Source organism: Symphodus melops (assembly GCF_947650265.1).
Source record: "Symphodus melops genome assembly, chromosome: 3".
Classification (NCBI taxonomy): Eukaryota; Metazoa; Chordata; class Actinopteri; order Labriformes; family Labridae; genus Symphodus; species Symphodus melops.
This window is the reverse complement of record NC_136693.1, coordinates 29,425,377-29,442,725: the sequence shown is the minus strand read 5'-3', so window position 1 is coordinate 29,442,725 and position 17,349 is coordinate 29,425,377. Positions and strand designations below refer to the sequence as shown.

The window sequence follows — 17,349 nt, the reverse complement described above, 5'->3', positions numbered from 1 at the left end:
ATACTTAAAAAGGAAATAGGGGTTATTAATCCCGCCCTGCGACCAGCAGAGGGCGAGTTCAAACTGTAATGTCATTAATCCAATGCGGCCCCTCGTCTTTCACCACGGTCAAATAAATCTGTGTGGGGGAGCAGGAGGTAAACTCTGATGGATGGATGAAGTTCCCGCTCACTTGGCTTCACCTACCTCAGGTTCTGCAACGCGGCCACCGCCCACGTGCCGCTGAGCAGCAGCAGTGTGAGGACGTAGGGGTACAGCAGCAGAGTGCCGGCCAGACGCTCCAGCGTGTCGAGCGGCAGCAGACCGAACGCCTCCTCACACAGATACAGACTGGCGTCAAAATCTCTGCAAACAAACAAAAAGAACGATTTCAAACGAAATCTCAAAAAGCGGATCTGAAGGAAATCACCAACCCTGACTTTCAATTTAACTCAATTAGAAAGACTTACAACTGGCTCATCATTATTCTACAGTAAACATGTGCTATCACTAAACACAAACACATATATGATGTGTAATATGATTCTAAGATGCGTCCGTGTCGACCTCCTGTGTTCTTGTAGATTTATCCAAAAACTTTGTGGTTGAGGTTTCTGAGTTTCTCTTTAACCTAAATCTTCTCATGGTAAATCCCAAGCTCTCACTCTGCAGAAACATGCAGTCTGCCTCTGAGAGTGCTGTGCATGTATTTTTAAACTCCACTGTTACATTATTTCTACTGATGCACCAACGTGCAGCTGCAGCTGCTCGAGATGCTCTCAGGAGATTTAGCAGAAAACATGTTGTTGTTGTTAAAAGATGAACTTTTGTAACTTATTTGTTTTGATCAGTTGACCCTTTGCCAAGCCCCGCCCTTACCAGGAAGTGTGCCTTTGTCAAGCCCCGCCCTCTTTAGTTACTGTCACGAGGTTGGACTTATCACCAAACATCGCCTCATTTGAAACATCCGAGAATGTCTCCACGATTCGACAGACTTTTGATTCATTTATTTTGGGAACTTTTCCTCGGTGGCAACATTCATGGACTGAATTTATAATCTCCATATGGCGTGAAGCGCACTATCGAGGAGCCTACATTTGACAGATGATACGAGTAATACCGCCTGTGATAAGCAGCGGCACCGATAAGTAATTGAACTGAGAATTGAGATATCCTTCTACACAGAACAGAACTCGAGGAATAATAAAAGGAGCGGTGGCAGAAAATAAATAAGTGAGTGGGAGAAGCAGAAACACAGACGGAGAGTAAGCTCAGCGTGCTGAATAATTGAAGGGCCAGTTGTGTGGCGTCGGGTGTGTGAGCGCGGTGTTATCTGCCACCCCGGAGCAGCTATCCAGTGGCTGAGCCGCTCTGCACACACACGGCGTCTGATCGATGGGAGGCCTGCAGCCGTTACCCCCGCCATCTATTATTCACACACCCACTAACGCTCCAGGTACGATACCGCTGCTCAGTGAATAATACAGTCAAGCTGGATCAAGTCAGGAGGTGTGTGCGGGCGCCGTCTGAGCGTGTGTGTGTGTGTGTGTGTGTGTGTGTGTGTGTGTGTGTGTGTGTGTGTGTGTGTGTGTGTGTGTGTGTGTGTGTGTGTGTGTGTGTGTGAGAGAGAGAGAGAGAGAGAGAGAGAGAGAGAGAGAGAGAGAGAGAGAGAGAGAGAGAGAGAGAGAGAGAGAGAGAAAGAGAGAGAGTGTGTGTGTGTGTGTGTGTGTGTGTGTGTTCATACCTGGTGGATCCAAAGCCGAGCTTTGATTGGATGAATTTAAAGATGTGTTCGTCTGATCTGAGCTGAAGTGCTCTCTGTAAAAACACACACACACACACACACACACACACACACACACACACACACACACACACACACACACACACACACACACACACACACACACACACACACACACACACACACACACACACACACACACACACACACACACACACACACACACACACACACACACAAGGTCAACATGTCAGCGGCATGATGAGACGTTTGAATAAGTCAACACATGAGGCTGATGTGGTGACCTCACATCACACATGTACAAAAACAAGGAGGAGCAGACGAAGGAGGACAGGAGGAGAGAGAAGACAACAGGAAGTAAAAGAGCAGACGGGCGAGGAGGCGGGATTTGATTAGAGAGAAACACGGCTGGAGAGGAGACTTAGAGCGGAGGTGGAGTAAAAAGTTAGCAGGATGGAAACAGGAAGAAGAGACGGTTTAGAAAAGAAAGGGGTAAAAAAAGAAGAAGAAGAGGAGGAGGAGGAGGAGGAGGAGGAGGAGCACCTTGGCCAGGTAGTTGATGGTGCAGGTGAGGAGGAGGACCATGGCGCTGTGGAGAAGAAGTTTGCCCAGACGAAGCAGCGGGCCTCCCGTCTTCAGGCCAGCCTGCAGGAGCACGCAGCGACACATCAGTCAGACTTAAATATATAAATATATATTTGATTTATAAAGCGCTTCACAGGAACTCAACGCTGGTGTGCAGCTGTTTCAAAAAAGAAGAACAAACTGTTCACACAGATCATAAAGACAACAAGACGCTGGCGTACGAAAGGAGGAGGCTCTGTGTGAGTGAGGAGCCGGACTCTGAGCCGGGTTCAGCACGGGACAGGGAGCCAGAGGACAGTTTGCAGGACGTGGGGGTGATGCGTTCACGGGATCAGGTGGCACGGCGTGCAGCTGAGTTCTGGATGTGATGAATGAATGGAGTCTCTCCTGACGGGAGACTAAATCAACACACTGACACTTCCTTCCTCTCAAAAAGGGTTTTTTTGGCTGAGCGCAGACACCAGCTTGCGTATTAAAAACAGACAGCAGCCAAATGGTTTTATTTTGGTCATTTGCATTCTTTACGTGTTTTCTCCTCGAGTTTGTGCAACGTGATCTGTGCGGTCGTATCCGTCTTCAGACACAGAAAGACTCAAACACCTTCATTTTATGTAAATATCTGGATCTGGGTTTGAGACCGTCTCAAACAGGAAGTATTTGTGACAACGAGCCGATCCATGGGTCCAAACCACCGGGGCTGCTGATCGATTATTTAGCATCGGTTGGCTTCTTCATTTTGATAGGTGGAGCCAACATAGCACGCACGTGGCTAACAAGAAAGGCTAAATAGCTTGGAGGTCGTTCCTCCTTGTTGTGCCACCAACTTCCACAGTGACTTGCAATTTTTTTCCCCCCCAATTTTTTTTACTGGTTTTTGCACAGAAATGTATTCTGTTACAACAATCAAAACCTCAAACCGTGCGCCCCGGTGTCCCCCATCCACACGCACACACAAACACATTCACAGAGAAATACTAAAACAAGACTATTAATCACGATATACGGTGAATATATGGTGATCTGTAATTTCCCAGTCTCCCCCTCACAGACAGGATTACAGGTTATTTATCAAAGTCTGGATCCATTTCAGCAAACACCTGAAGACAATGCAACGTGGGCGGCGTGAAGACGTCCACGTTGTTACTAAGTCTTGGAGGTGAGCGGCTGGGGGCTCAGACCCTCGGCGGACCCTCCTCGCACTGTTGCACCAGCCGCGATGGCACGACGTGGACGCACTGACCGTCCAGAAGAATCCGGTTTAAGAGCTTCATCTGAAACATGTAACACTAACAGCACGCCGCGTACTGCACACAGGTTGTTCATTACTGAGCGAGCGTGTAATGTCTCTCTCTCCTTCTCTCTCTTCCACTTTCGTCCTGTCACATTAAATGTTTCTGTAATTGTTACAGAGACAAGATCTGATTTAACTTAATTAAATTTAGACCCAGCCACAAAAAAAAAATAAAAAATGTGTCTCCCGCATACAAATTGGAATTATCTTCCAAAGACGTGCAGGCCTCTTCACGTCAAATACATTTCAACTTAATCTGCTTCCTGCGTTTGGGAGAGAGACGACCACGACTGTCTGAATCCGTCCAGCGACTTTGATGCACGAAAAAAAAAAAGAGAGAAATTAATTCCTCTGGGCTCCCAGTGCCCGCCTTTCCTTATCTCAAAATATCACGTCTGTATTTCTTAATCCGTATAAACACACACACACACACACACACAGACCTGGCAGTGTCTGACGAAGAGCGCAGCGACGATGAAGCTCAGGACCAGCGAGCCCAGGATCATGGAGTTACAGAACTGGAGGAGCCACACACTGAGCAGGGCGCTGACTTGAACCAGGTACAGAGTGGTCACCTGGAGAAACACGTAGAGCAGGTGAGGTGTTAACATGATGGAGTCAATGCTAGGCTAAAGTGCTAGAAAACAAGCTAACGAGCAGAATCGCTCCTCTAAACAGTTACATGCTGGAAACAGTGAGCGAGCCTCCTTTAAGGGATCCGATCCGTCTCGTGGTCTTACCTGCGTCGTGGTCAGGAAGTCTGCACAGTCGAGGGTGTAAATGACGAGAGCCTGAACCAGGAGGATGAACTGGTTGAACTGCCACGTCAGACAGAAACAGAAAGTGGTCACAAACATCAGCCACACCATCACCTTCTGCGTGGGGGGGGGGACACACAACACAACACAACAAAACACGCCGTGGTTAGATACTCGCCGCGGGATGCTAACACTGGAGCTACAACAGGCGGGATCAGAGTGACGGGTCAGACGCGGTTTGGACAGTGTGGGTACCTGCTGCAAAGCGCTGAGCTGAGGCCGGAGGAAGCAGGTGATGGTGGTGACCTGCAGCGCGAGGAAGGGCAAAGACCAGTTCTCTCTGAGGGAGATGGTGAACTCCACCCGCGTGGTGTCGACCCTGAGAGGAGGAGAGAGAGAGAGAGAGTGAGGACAGAGAGACAGGAGGGTGGATGCTGGAAATTAATTCAAAACATTGATTTTAAAAAGAGTACTGTCTGGTCCACTGCTTCACATGTTTGTAATGTTCATGATGTTTGAGTGTTAAAGGGACAAAAACAATCTGAAGAATCAGCTGAAATAAGATGACAACATCTGCAACACCGTAAAAGACAAATGTCCAATCAGCTTCAAGCTGCTGCTTTCTTTTCGGCTCCTCTGTTTTTCGGAGGTTGTAAAACTCCATGTGACCCTTCATGTGACGGCGGTCACTGCAGACTCCTCGCCTCGGTACTGATCCAAGAGGACAGCAGAGAAAATGCCAGAAGGGGTTTCTGAACTCCTTTCAACTTTCTGCACACGTTTGGAAAATTCCACCAACTAACGCAAAACCAGCACACAGCACTAACTCCAACTGGAGACAAGTCAACTGCTCTTATTGACCACTGTCCTCCCAGTTTAACCACAGCCTGTAAGGACATGTGCTCGTGTCTTTGTGATTTGTTGTTTTCGGTTCTTCCCTGAGAGCTTCAGAGCGTCGACATCTTGAAGAAGTTTCACCTCCACTAACCATTGACTGTAACTGTATTATTATTATTATTATTATTATTATTATTATTATTATGATGGACGGAGCAACAGGGGCCATGAGTGAGGCCAAAACATCCAGGGCTCCCCCTGCTGTCTGGCTGCAGACGAGGTCGTCTCCATGTTAGCAGATGGGACGTCGGTCAAACTATCAATCTAAAATGCACGTCAGATGAGGCGCTGGTGGCGCAGTGGTTAGTGAGTACACCCCATGTAAGGAGGCTGTAGTCCTCCAACAGGCAGCCCAGGTTCAAATCCGACATGTGGCCCCTTTCCCGCATGTCACTTTCTCTTCTCTCTCTGATAACCGACTCCGTCTACTGTCCTATCTCTGAATAAAAAAAATCAAATCATGCACATCAAATCATTTTTTTCTCAAACCCAGATTCTGCTGTGAAAGTTGGTAATTATCGTGCTGATTTATTCTACGATCCATTTAGTGACGGGAATCTGAGAGGAAATCAACACAAGCGAGGATCCAGAAAGGACGAAGCTCCGTCTCTGTTCGTGTACATGTCTTTAGTTTCAAGCTTCACTTTTATAAACACAACAAGATGCCCTCTACATATTAATATACAGTCAATGCTCATCACAAGTACCTGACAGACAGTAGACTGAAGCCACCACGAGCACATCTTTAATCCTCCACTCAGTGTCAAACACACAAATCAGCTGATTCACACGGTCCAACATCAAGCAGTGAGAGAAGTTCTGCTTCTCGTTGGACTCAGCGTCACGTGGCAATGATTTGAAAAGGTGAAGTGCTTTGCTGGATTTCATCCTGTAAGCAGCTGCTATCAATGAACGTTTAAAGAGATGATGTATTTTCTCTTGCTCTGAGGGGAAGAAAGCCCCATAAAAAAAGATTAAAAAAAAAAACATCTTTGAAAATATTTCCTGCTGATATAAAAGGAAAAGAATCTATTGAAACGGACTCATTCAAACATTTTCTTTCCTCACAATGATTTATTATCTGTGTGGAAAAAAACACTTTTCTATTTACTGCTTGTTGAAAGAAAATGAATTACCGTAAATTCCGGACTATAAGCCGCTACTTTTTTCTCACACTTCGAGCACTGCGGCTTCTACTCCGGTGCGGCTAATGCATGGATTTTTTATGGGGGACAATGAGCTTCTGCCGCAAAAACATTTGACTTCGTCACGTCGGATCTTAATATCAGTCATTTTGCGCTTCATGCACGCACCCTCATCATGGAAAACACACGGAGAAATACATATGATGCAGCTTTCAAGTTAAAGGCGATCGACCTGGCTGTCAAAGAAGCTAACAGAGCTGCTGCACGTTAAGATGACACTGACAGCGACAACAGAGACTGAGGAAGTGAGTAATGAAGTCATTCTGAGGCAGTGAATGGATGGACTTTTTCTTGTGAAATATATTACGGTCATCTTTTTCATCAGCCGTGTTACAGACACCGTCGGCTAGGCTTCGTATTGTAACGGTTCATGTTGTAAAGTCAGTAGTTGATAATGTGTTCATAATTCCGATTATGTGGAGAGTCAGTGAATGCACCAGCGAGAACGTGTTGAGTGGCTGTATGAGAGAACGCTGGGTGAGAGAGTTGGATTGTTACGGAAAGTTATGTGTTGCTCTAAAAGTTACTATTTGAACGCTCTCGTCGTCCTTTAACGTCCGTACGAACGCTACAGTATTTGCGGATGTTACCGGTAGCCTACGTCTGTGTAAATAGCTCTTGTTATAGCGTGGACACCTGCGGCTTATAATCAAGTGCGGCTTATATATGTACAAATACATTTATTTACTTATTTTTAGCCGGTGCGGCTTATATCCAGGTGCGCTCAATAGTACGGAATTTACGGTAAATCATTTCTCTGTTGGTATTAGGACAGAGGTGTTCTTTTCAAATAGGAGACTATTTTTACTTTAAAGGAGCAGTCTGTAGCTTCAGTGTTTAGCCAGCTCTGCATGTGGTGGACACTGTAGCTTCAGTGTTTAGCCAGCTCTGCATGTGGTGGACACTGTAGCTTCAGTGTTTAGCGAGCTCTGCATGTGGTGGACACTGTAGCTTCAGTTTTTAGCGAGCTCTGCATGTGGTGGACACTGTAGCTTCAGTGTTTAGCCAGCTCTGCATGTGGTGGACACTGTAGCTTCAGTGTTTAGCCAGCTCTGCATGTGGTGGACACTGTAGCTTCAGTGTTTAGCCAGCTCTGCATGTGGTGGACACTGTAGCTTCAGTGTTTAGCCAGCTCTGCATGGGTCTGTAAAGCTTTCTGCGTTCTAACCTCTCTCCATGTTTCAAAAGCATCTCCAACATTGATCCTAGTTTGAGCAGCTTTCTGCTGCTGGAGCTTATTAGAAACATGCAGAGGCTTTTTAGCTCGGGTACAATCACTTCTATCTGAAGCAGTTCCACTGCCCGCTTCCATCGCTGCAACACCTGTTCACCTGATAACTGCTCTCATATCTGGCAAACGGAGAGATGGCAATTTCATTCAGCACAAAACAGCGACATCAAATAACAATGATGATTTCTGTTCTGTTCAGCAGTTTGTTCTTTAATGTTCCTGAAACCAGAAGCTGCACTGAGATATAAAAAAAACGCTCCTTATAGCGTCTTATCGTCACTACTTTCAAAGTGTTTTGGTCATGTCTGGACTCTTTTAAGGGCAGAGTACCTGACAGTGTGTATGTGTGTATTCAGCTTCACCCACCTGTTGAGGATGTACCAGACCCCGGTGAGCGTGCCAGCCAACCAGGAGCCCGACAGGAGCCAAGCTGTGAGGTACAGAGCGATCACATACACGGCTTGGAGCGAGAACACTGTGTAAATGTAGAAATAGACCGGCTCCAGATACGACTGGATCACACACACACACACACACACACACAACAAACCATTAGTTCATTAGGCACTATAAATGAACACACACAGAGAGAGTCGAGTGCAGCGACAGCGGCTGACGGGAGCACTCAGGAACACTGTGGCATTTTCAGAGTTTGCTCTGATATTTCACTTCCTGGCTTTCCTGTCAGCGTGACACCGCTGAGGAAGCGAAGTCGCTGTTTCTCAGTTAATTGATATGCCATTACAGAAACCTTTTCCTCCAGCGTGACAAGTGCAAGTGTGGCGAGCCATGTCAGCTAAATGGACTAAATGTAAAATGTCACGTCTTCTCAAATGCCTGACTTCCTCTTCATATGGTTGTAATTCAAAACAGTAACAGGGGCTTGGTTAAAAATAATGACTGAAATAAAGTATGTATATAAGTTTGCTGTTTTTTTGTTTCGCAGGAATGCTTCACTTCCTCCCGGCGCAAACACGTCAGGAAAAGTCAGCGAGAGCGTCCATCATGTTGAAATAGTGGCTGTCTGATGGTAAGTGTTTTGACGCCTTTTGTAAACAGCACACGGCTGAGTGATGCGTTACCTGGACGGGCAGCGCTCGGTACAGAACGCTGAGGAAGACCTCCTGGTAGATATTCATTCGCTGCAGGAGATTAATGGTCCTCTTGGATTCTGTCAAGTTGTCATGGATCAAATCTGAGAGGCCTAGGGGACACACACACACACACACACACACTTTTAAAATGCCACCACTTCTTCACAGTGACATCGACTGACAACTCTTATTATTGGCTTTGTGATAACTTGAGAGGAAGGGATGTGAACGTTTCTTTAAGTAGTAAAATAGAGTGCGCTTCAATTCAAGAACAATGGCGGTGTTTGAAATTCTGTCAGCCGCTAAAAAAAAAAAAAAACACCACGGGCTGCTCGGCTCGAGTTTAAGTCCTTAATTGCTGAAAGCACAACGAGCGTCTGAAGCCATCCGTGCATTCAACCGTGAAAGCCTAAAACACGCCGCATGCGCTGGATTTAAAATAAGAGCGACGCCGTGCTCCCGAAAAGTTGACTAAAAAACTTTGACACTAAAAGCTGCTCATCACACCGACATGTCTGAAGACTTAACGGCGTTCTCTGGTAAACACGGAGAGGTGCTGGATCAAGCTGCGATCGACGGCCTGGAGCGCTGATGGACTGTGTGCCCAGGTCCGAATGAATGTGTGAACTAAACCGACAGCTCTCGGCGATATCAGCAAACCCGGTGACTATCGGTGGCGCCTAATTGGATCTCAGATACGTGCAGATATTACTCCATGTGTTCACCAGTCAAACCCAATGAATGTATTTATGTAAGTCTACAGGGTGCAGAACTTTAAGACTTCTTGATAACACGTACAGAACCGTAGGAGTCCTTAGGGTTAGAAGTATCAGAGGGGAGTGATGTAGTCGAGATCCGGACCATGAGCGTTGCAGGGCGAGCCCAAGTAAAGACCAAGACCAGCAGCCTGTCGCTTCATTAGACCGTTTTCCTTCTAAACACAGCGGTGACTGTTACTCTCTCTCTTTCAGTGGAGGTCTTAGTTTAAAGTCCTAAACGAGGCAGAGACCTCCAATAGGTGGTCTCGAGACCAAGACCACTTTTTAACACTTTCACAAAGTGATATTTTCTACTTTCTCGTTGCCGAAGTCCTTTCTAAGAACTGTTGTATCCACTAAAGAATCCACTGCAACAACTTAACGGGAGGGTAAAGATTGTTTCAGGCATGACTTGAATAAAAAAAGTTATTGAGAGAGAACATTTTGTTTAAATTGCAGGAGCTGGAAAAATGAGTCAACACGGGCGCCTATAATTATGGTTATCGTGACACCTCTTACACAGATAAAGATGTGGGCACTGCATTACAAAACAGAGTCAAGACAAAACATCCACAGAGGGGGAAAGACTCTGCACGGGGAGAGTCTGTATATTGAGTTTCTCGCCCTCACACATTCCTCTCTCTCCACAATTACCTGCTGAGAACAAGGAGCTGTCGATGGTGGAAAAAGGAGTGAAAAAAAAAACAAGAGAGTTGTAATAAACCAGAATTATCTTGTAACAATGGCATGACACTGTCATCAGTCTAAATGGAGCGCTGGGTGCGGTATCATCACTATGCATCTGCTTTGACTGAAACTAAGTGTGACAGCAAACCAGCAGCAGAGAGCCGACTTCCTGCTGCAGGCTGCAGGCCGTCAGCCTGATCACCGCCGTGCTCTCCAGGTCTGTTCAGACAACGAAGCCCACGACTGTTTCCCATAAACAACATGCACAACACACGACGTCGGTACCCAAAATTACAAATGCAGCTCCCCCGCCACGAGCCGGGGCCGGGGCTCTACGGCCCCGATGTAAACCTGCACTGTGACTGGACAGCCTTTCTGAGGTGAAGCGTGGGCTGGCAGTATTTTTCTATCCAGAAAATGTAGATTAAAAAGGTTTGTGTGCCGTGTTCGTTTCAACTAGAAAATCAGCTGGAGCACATTTAGATGTTAACCTGCAAAATGTACCGAAGAACGGCGGTGCTAGCATTGCTAACATTAGCCACATTAATGTTTGACAGACTTGTAAATTGGTCACATGGAACATCCATCGTCACTTTTTCTTGTCCTTCTGTACCAAGACAAATTCCTTGTATATGAAAACATACTTGGCAATAAAAAAAACAATTCTGATTGTGAGTGAGCCCAGTGTTTTACATTCACTTGGCTGTGTTTCGCTTATTTGTACAAAAAGAAATAAATAGCAGCAGTGGACGCAAAAATGTTCAGAGCTTAAAAGTCTTCTTTAAAAGTTACCTTTACGGTTGGTAGAATTAGTTAACATGATCCTTTAGGATGAGAAAAGGAACAGTTACATCACAGTCCTGCACGTTCAGTTGTTAAAGTGATTGTGATGTTTTTACCAGATTTCTCAGATAAAAAAGAGATTTTTAAACCCAAAGGGACTCCATGGTCAAATAAAGTTCAAATTGATTTTAATGAATGCTTCTGCATCGTACGTCATGTTTTTTTTTGTCCAACAAATGAACACCATCCAACTTCTCCCTTCTCAACGTTTTCTGTTCCAACAACTATCTTTCCAATTTAGTCCATTATGCCGTCACTAAATCCTTCCTTCAGCCTCTTTATTGCCTCCCCTCCCCCACCATTACAAGTTCAGCTGCTGCAGTTTGTCTGCATCGAGCCATTCTGCTGTGACAGAAAAAAGAAGAAGAAGTAAACTCCGAATGAGACACAAATGGAGGTCAGCCAATTCCTCCACTGATTAGCCTTCAGCTAAATTATTTTCCTCGGTGGAAAATTAGGCCCGCTTCCAACTAGGAATTTTACATGATAATGGGGACAAAATAATTAGAGTCATTTTCCTCAGACCAGACTGTGCGTCACAAGAGCTGCAGTGAATTGTTGGGTCTGCTTGGAAAACAGAGGGTAGAAAAGCTTCTTCTTTTTTGCCTTGTAAGAATGAGAGGAGGCGGCCATCTGGTGACTCCATCCATGCACAATGTGACATTTTATTTTGTTAAGATTGGCTGATAGCAATGTGAAGAAACATGCTACAAATATTACTGTCTCTCCAAACAGCACAACACTGAAGAGAAGCTCTGCTGTGTTTACTGAGCCTGACTCAGCGTTAGCTTCTTTTTCTCTCGTGAGCTCGGTCCAGCTTCAGCTTCGAGGTCAGTTACAGTCATCGCTGATAAATCTGAACTATCAATGTGATTTTGGAAACATCGCGTCCTCCCTCAGAGATGTCACATGTTTGCACCGTCTGAGGTCCAAACTGCACAACTGCTCATTGAAGAAATGTGATTGGTTGACAGATGTGAATCCTTTTGGGGAGTTGGTGGTCATTAAAGTCTTGTTATACAGATTTCAGATGAAAACTGTCTCCACTCTTCCCCCGCCCCTCCCATCCTGTTTCAATAGTACGTAGTGTTGTAGTACTTCAAATCAGATGTGGTCTCAAGACCACTTTTTAAAAGGCCTCGTCTTGGAATCGGAAGCATTTTGATTGGCTCTTGTCTCGGTCTCTGATGGCCAAGACTTGATTTTATTTATTTTTTATTATTTGATTATTTTCATGTTAACATTTAAGGTATTATAAACAAGACCAAACAGAAACATGCAGGAAGTGATGACGTTGTATTTTGAGGGTGTTGAAGTCAGTAAGAGGGGATGGTTTGAAATGTAGCCAGAGAGAAATAAAAATAAAATAAATAAATGATGATTAGAAGGCAATGCTTTCTTTCTAAATGAATAAATAACTCCAATTCATTCATAAATTGACTTGATGAAGATTTTTCAGTGATATTTATGGTCTTGGTCTCGGAGCACTCCGGTCAGTCCAGTAGCTATGCGCTAAAGTTAGGGAGGCGGAGAGGAGAGACTCCATTTCTCCCCGTGAGGATAGTCAACCACCAAGGACACATCGCACATGTTGCTCGCAGGAGCTGGGTATCGAACCCTCGCCCTGCCGGTTTGTGAGATGACAGCTCTACCCACTGAGCCACAGCCTTAACAGTGTCAGTCATGCGTTTGCTCAAACACAGGAGTAAAACTTTTGTAAGAAACAAGCTAGTTAATCCTACTCGTCTCTTTTGCATTTTAATGTAGGTTTAAAATACTGTCGAATCTCCTCCTTCAACCCGTTGTTTTAATGTTCAAGATGACTCATAGTTCTTAATGATTATTCTGGACTCTGGGCCGATGCTTCAGCTTGTGGAGAGATCGAATTTGCAGGCCTGTCATGTCATGTTCTCAGAGTGATGAGTCAAGCTAGCGGTCCATTGGATAAGCAGAGTCAAAGACGGCAGGACAAAGGACACTGGCAGAGTGGGCAAAGGTCCCACAAACATGAAGCCTACCTTCCTGTACTGACGGGGCCTGCAACATCTGCTTGAAGTAGGAGTAGTACAGTCCACACTCCGTCCTGAAGGAGATCTCCCGCTCCACTTCCTGAAAGCAAAGAGGGGGATTCAAACACTTCTGCTCTCTGCAATGTGAAAAACAGATATCCCAACCTTGGCAAGACATGACAGAAATGGAGGAGGATAGAGGCTGAGCTGCTAATACACTCGTAATCCCCGACAATAACAAAGAGACAGGTAAATAGGGCCTGTATGTGTGTGTGTGTGTGTGTGTGTCTGGAGATTAGTGTTTCACTGGAGGGTAAAAACAGAAAGTGACAAACAGTAAACAACCAGCTGCAGAATATTAACTCAATCATACTTTGCTCTCATTTACTTTTCAAGAAGTTTTTTGTGAAAGGTGTGCAGAGAAATTCTCTTTGATGTCGGTGATATAAACATGCGTGTACGTGTTCGGGGGATTCCTCCGCACATCTGTCCAGTCGTTTCTCAACATTTTTATCACTGCTCTCATTTAAGACGACATATTTCAAACACGCTCAGACTTTTGAAAGCCGTGTTTTGCATCACTGTATAATGATTCATTGATCCAATAATAATCCTCCATTTTCCATGACACCACCGGAGAGATGTCAAATCACATTTTCACTGCTCAATATTTGAATCAACCTCCATCAAAAACAAAACAAGCCTCAAGGCCTCTGATGTAAAGATACACATCACTTCACTGGTGTTTGAATACAGCAGGCCTTGTGACTAGGAGCGTGCAGTATGTAGACTCCACCACCAGGGGGCTCTTTATCAAAAGAAAAACAAAAGATGATGTCGAGGCTGGCGGGGAATCATGGGAGTGATTCTCTCTGCCGATATATCCATACATCTTTCTAAGACCTACGAACGATATAGACATTAATCACTCAAATCGGACTCATCAAACATTTGAGTAAAAGATTTATAATGAAGAAAAGATGCTCGCTCATGTACGTAAAGGAGTAATAATGCTTGTTTGGATCAACATCTGATTCTGCTTACAACCAGAACGACAACTTCTGCTGTAAAACAATGACGTTGTTATTTGACTCGTGAATAAATCTGGTAATATCGCCGCATATCTGTGATTAAATTAGCCGATACCGATCATTGGACATGCTAATGCCGGCCAATAATAATAGTAGTATTATTGGCCGGCTGATCAATGGGTCAGACTCTGCTGCAGAGTGGACACACACACACTGTGCACACACAGACAGTCGAACAGAATCCTCTTCGCTAACACTGTGACTGTAATCACAGCGACAGCACTGAAAGTGGAAACAAATTAAAATCAAAGGAGAGTTTTTCACCTCGAGGACCCTCGACAGCAAACAGCCGAACCAGGGCGAGCGAGACTCCCTTCATTTGTTTCATTTGAGTAAAGATGTCATGTACTAAATGAGCTCCACTGACATCTCCCTGACTCTCTAATTAAATGTGTTGCTCCGACAAGGACGCGACAGTGTTCACCTCTGAAGTCCAGTGACCTCAGTAACTCGCAGCACAGCGCCACAAACACTCTTTGAATGTGTTCATAAAACCAGTGGAGACGATTCTGCACGAGACGTCGACCCGCTCTGGAAGAGCATCTGAATAAAAACACGTGAAGTAAATGAACCAATATGAAACATGAGTGTGCGCTCTCTCTCACCTTCATTCACTGAATCTGTATGTTAACTTTAACTTCAGCTGTGTTATCTTATGAGAGCAGACTGGATTTATCTGATTGTTTTAAGATGCTATAAAAAGTTTGGAGTCTTCTTCGTGTCGGCCTGAGACACAGCAGGATGCCTTTTTAATCAAATAACACAAAAATATATAAAGTATTGTCGGATGTACTGTGGAGTGGACGGCTTTGATTGAGTGACAAATGGAAAGGGGGAGAAGACACACACACACACACACACACGTATAGTTACTAAAGTCCTACTGTGAGCTGAGATTGGACAGCTGGGGGGGGCTGACATTTTTGATCCCTGTGAAACTCAAACCACAAGCTGTGAGTGTGAGTGAGAGCTCGTCAGCGGCGTGTTTGTTTAATCAAAGGCTCAAATTAAAACGCTATATATCGTGTCTCCTACCGTGAGCTGAGAGAACCACAGCAGATTCTCATGTATGGCGTTGACACACCAGGCGTGAGACAGTGCCAGAAACGCAGCCAATAGCAGCCCCGTTGCCACGGAAACACACTGTAGCCAGGGCCACTGCCGGGGTGAACCGGAACAAGTGCCGGATCCTCTGAGCACTCTACCCCCCCGGTGCGAGGCATCAGAGCTTTTTTTGTCCCACGTCTTGTTACGGCACGTCCTCTGAGGCGACGCGTCGAGGCGTTCACGCTCGCTCAGCTCGACTCTCTTACGAAGCTCCATCGCAGCAGAATACAGGAGCTAAATGGGAGGATGCTTTGATGAGCTGAATCCAGGTAGATAAACAGCACGCTCCGCAGTCGAGTTAGAGAACAGATCCAAATCCATTACAGCACAAAAATGTAAATTCGGTGCGTCTTCTTTTCTTGAAGTCGGTCCAAATAAATTAGCCTTTTAATCGCTTCAAGTTCCTCGCCAAAGGAAATATGCAAAAAGCTTTCTCAGAGGGATTGAGCAGCTGATTTCCTTCCCAATCCTTCTTTTGAGTTAGCTGGAGGCAAAATAAGCCTTGGCTTTTCACCAAGAACTCTGACGAGATGGTTAATCCTCGGTTTAAATTAAGGTCAAAGAAGAAAAGGCCTGGTTAACAAGTTCACGCGTTGCTCATTACAATGAAAGCGAGCTCCTCTCTCAGAAGGCACCAATCCTCTTCATTCTGGTTCTCTCCTTTCACCAAACTTTAAAAGTCTCCGAGTTGGTCCCATCTCTCTGATGTGCTGCTTGAAGAATCCAGGCGGGGATCCTTCCAGCTTTGGTCTGGCTTCCCCCCCTGTTCCCACTTTCTATCTATCGGAGCCAAAACATGAGCCAACTGTTACCTCCCCTGAAGTCTCACTGAGGCTTTGAAACAAAAATCTTTCCCCACAAATCAGCAGCTCAGTTTGAAGAGAGGAGCAAATACAGAGGCTGAACTAACAGTACGACTGCAAACAACAGGACGGGCTGTAGATCAGCGGAGCAGCCAGGGGGGAGGGAAAGAAAGAAACGAGAGTTGACTACTGGTGACCTCTTGTCTATAAAAAAAACACACATGCACACAGGGAACAGAATAGGACTGAGTGGGGGGTGCGGGTGGGGGATCAGCAGGGGAACATTTTGGAACATCACTTGGAAAATGTGGGGAATTTGTTGGAGGGTTTGTGGATGTGGAAGCGGTGACAGGTCTGAAATAAAACTGCATTTAGCGAGTGGGACCGATGCGGACATGACTTCACACCTGGTGAATTCACGAGGCCAGATTACGCCAGCTGTCTCGCAGCATACGTAAGTGGAGGGCTGCTGATAATAAGCAGTGTGAGCAAAAAAAAAACCTAACAGTGCTGCCACCACACTCCCTCAACAATGAAGTGGATAAGAAAGCACGTCCTTTGGGTTGAACAGCTTCTCCTCGACAGACTGCGAACGCTCTGACACCAGCAGTCACGTCGGGTCGAGTCAGGCACCGACGGCTGCGAGCACAAACTCCACGCAGGCAGTATTCCCCAACTCACAAATGACTTTCCAGCATGTTTCACGGAGCTTTCCATCCTACATGAACCTGGACACACTGAAGAGCGGATGTGTGTGTGTGTGTGTGTGTGTGTGTGTGTGTGTGTGTGTGTGTGTGTGTGTGGGTGTGTGTGATGCAGTAAGTGGGAACGTGAAAGAGAGAGAGAGAGGGAGGGAAGGAGATCTCTGTGGACCAGAAACTGAGTGAGGGAGGGCAACAGTTCAAGAGAAGGTCAGATCACAGCATCAGCCTGCAGAGTCACACACTTCTGAAAGGTGTAAAGTCCTTTTAGTGCATGCAGTTTGAAAAAGTCGATTTACTGTGTAAGTCCGACTCCATCTGGACCTTTAAAGTACACATGTTATTTACTGTTATTTACTGAAATCACATGGAGTAAACATCTCTCAGAGTCAGACTAACACATGAGGTTTGCAGATTTTAGCCCGTGGGCTACGTAAAGGGAAATGTTACTGATATTATGGGATAAAATATTTTAAAAATCTGATGTCAATCTGTTTAAATGTTTTTATTGTATTATTTTGCATAGGTTGTCTGCTTATTACAAA

The 17,349-nt window shown here is 45.4% G+C and overlaps 1 protein-coding gene across 2 annotated transcripts in view; it reads right to left on the bottom strand.

The window, feature by feature from the left end:
• The window catches only part of dpy19l3 (dpy-19 like C-mannosyltransferase 3), a 51,471-nt gene that overhangs the window by 25,289 nt on the left and 8,833 nt on the right, over positions 1-17,349 (bottom strand). For both annotated transcript variants that reach the window (XM_079339525.1, XM_079339526.1), the window contains exons 4-12: positions 13,112-13,202; positions 8,794-8,915; positions 8,078-8,223; positions 4,634-4,757; positions 4,361-4,495; positions 4,064-4,195; positions 2,288-2,389; positions 1,724-1,797; positions 187-345 (exon numbers count right to left, since the gene is read on the bottom strand). In XM_079339525.1, the coding sequence (XP_079195651.1) occupies positions 187-345; positions 1,724-1,797; positions 2,288-2,389; positions 4,064-4,195; positions 4,361-4,495; positions 4,634-4,757; positions 8,078-8,223; positions 8,794-8,915; positions 13,112-13,202 (1,085 nt within the window). The remainder of the gene's footprint in view (positions 1-186; positions 346-1,723; positions 1,798-2,287; positions 2,390-4,063; positions 4,196-4,360; positions 4,496-4,633; positions 4,758-8,077; positions 8,224-8,793; positions 8,916-13,111; positions 13,203-17,349) is intronic.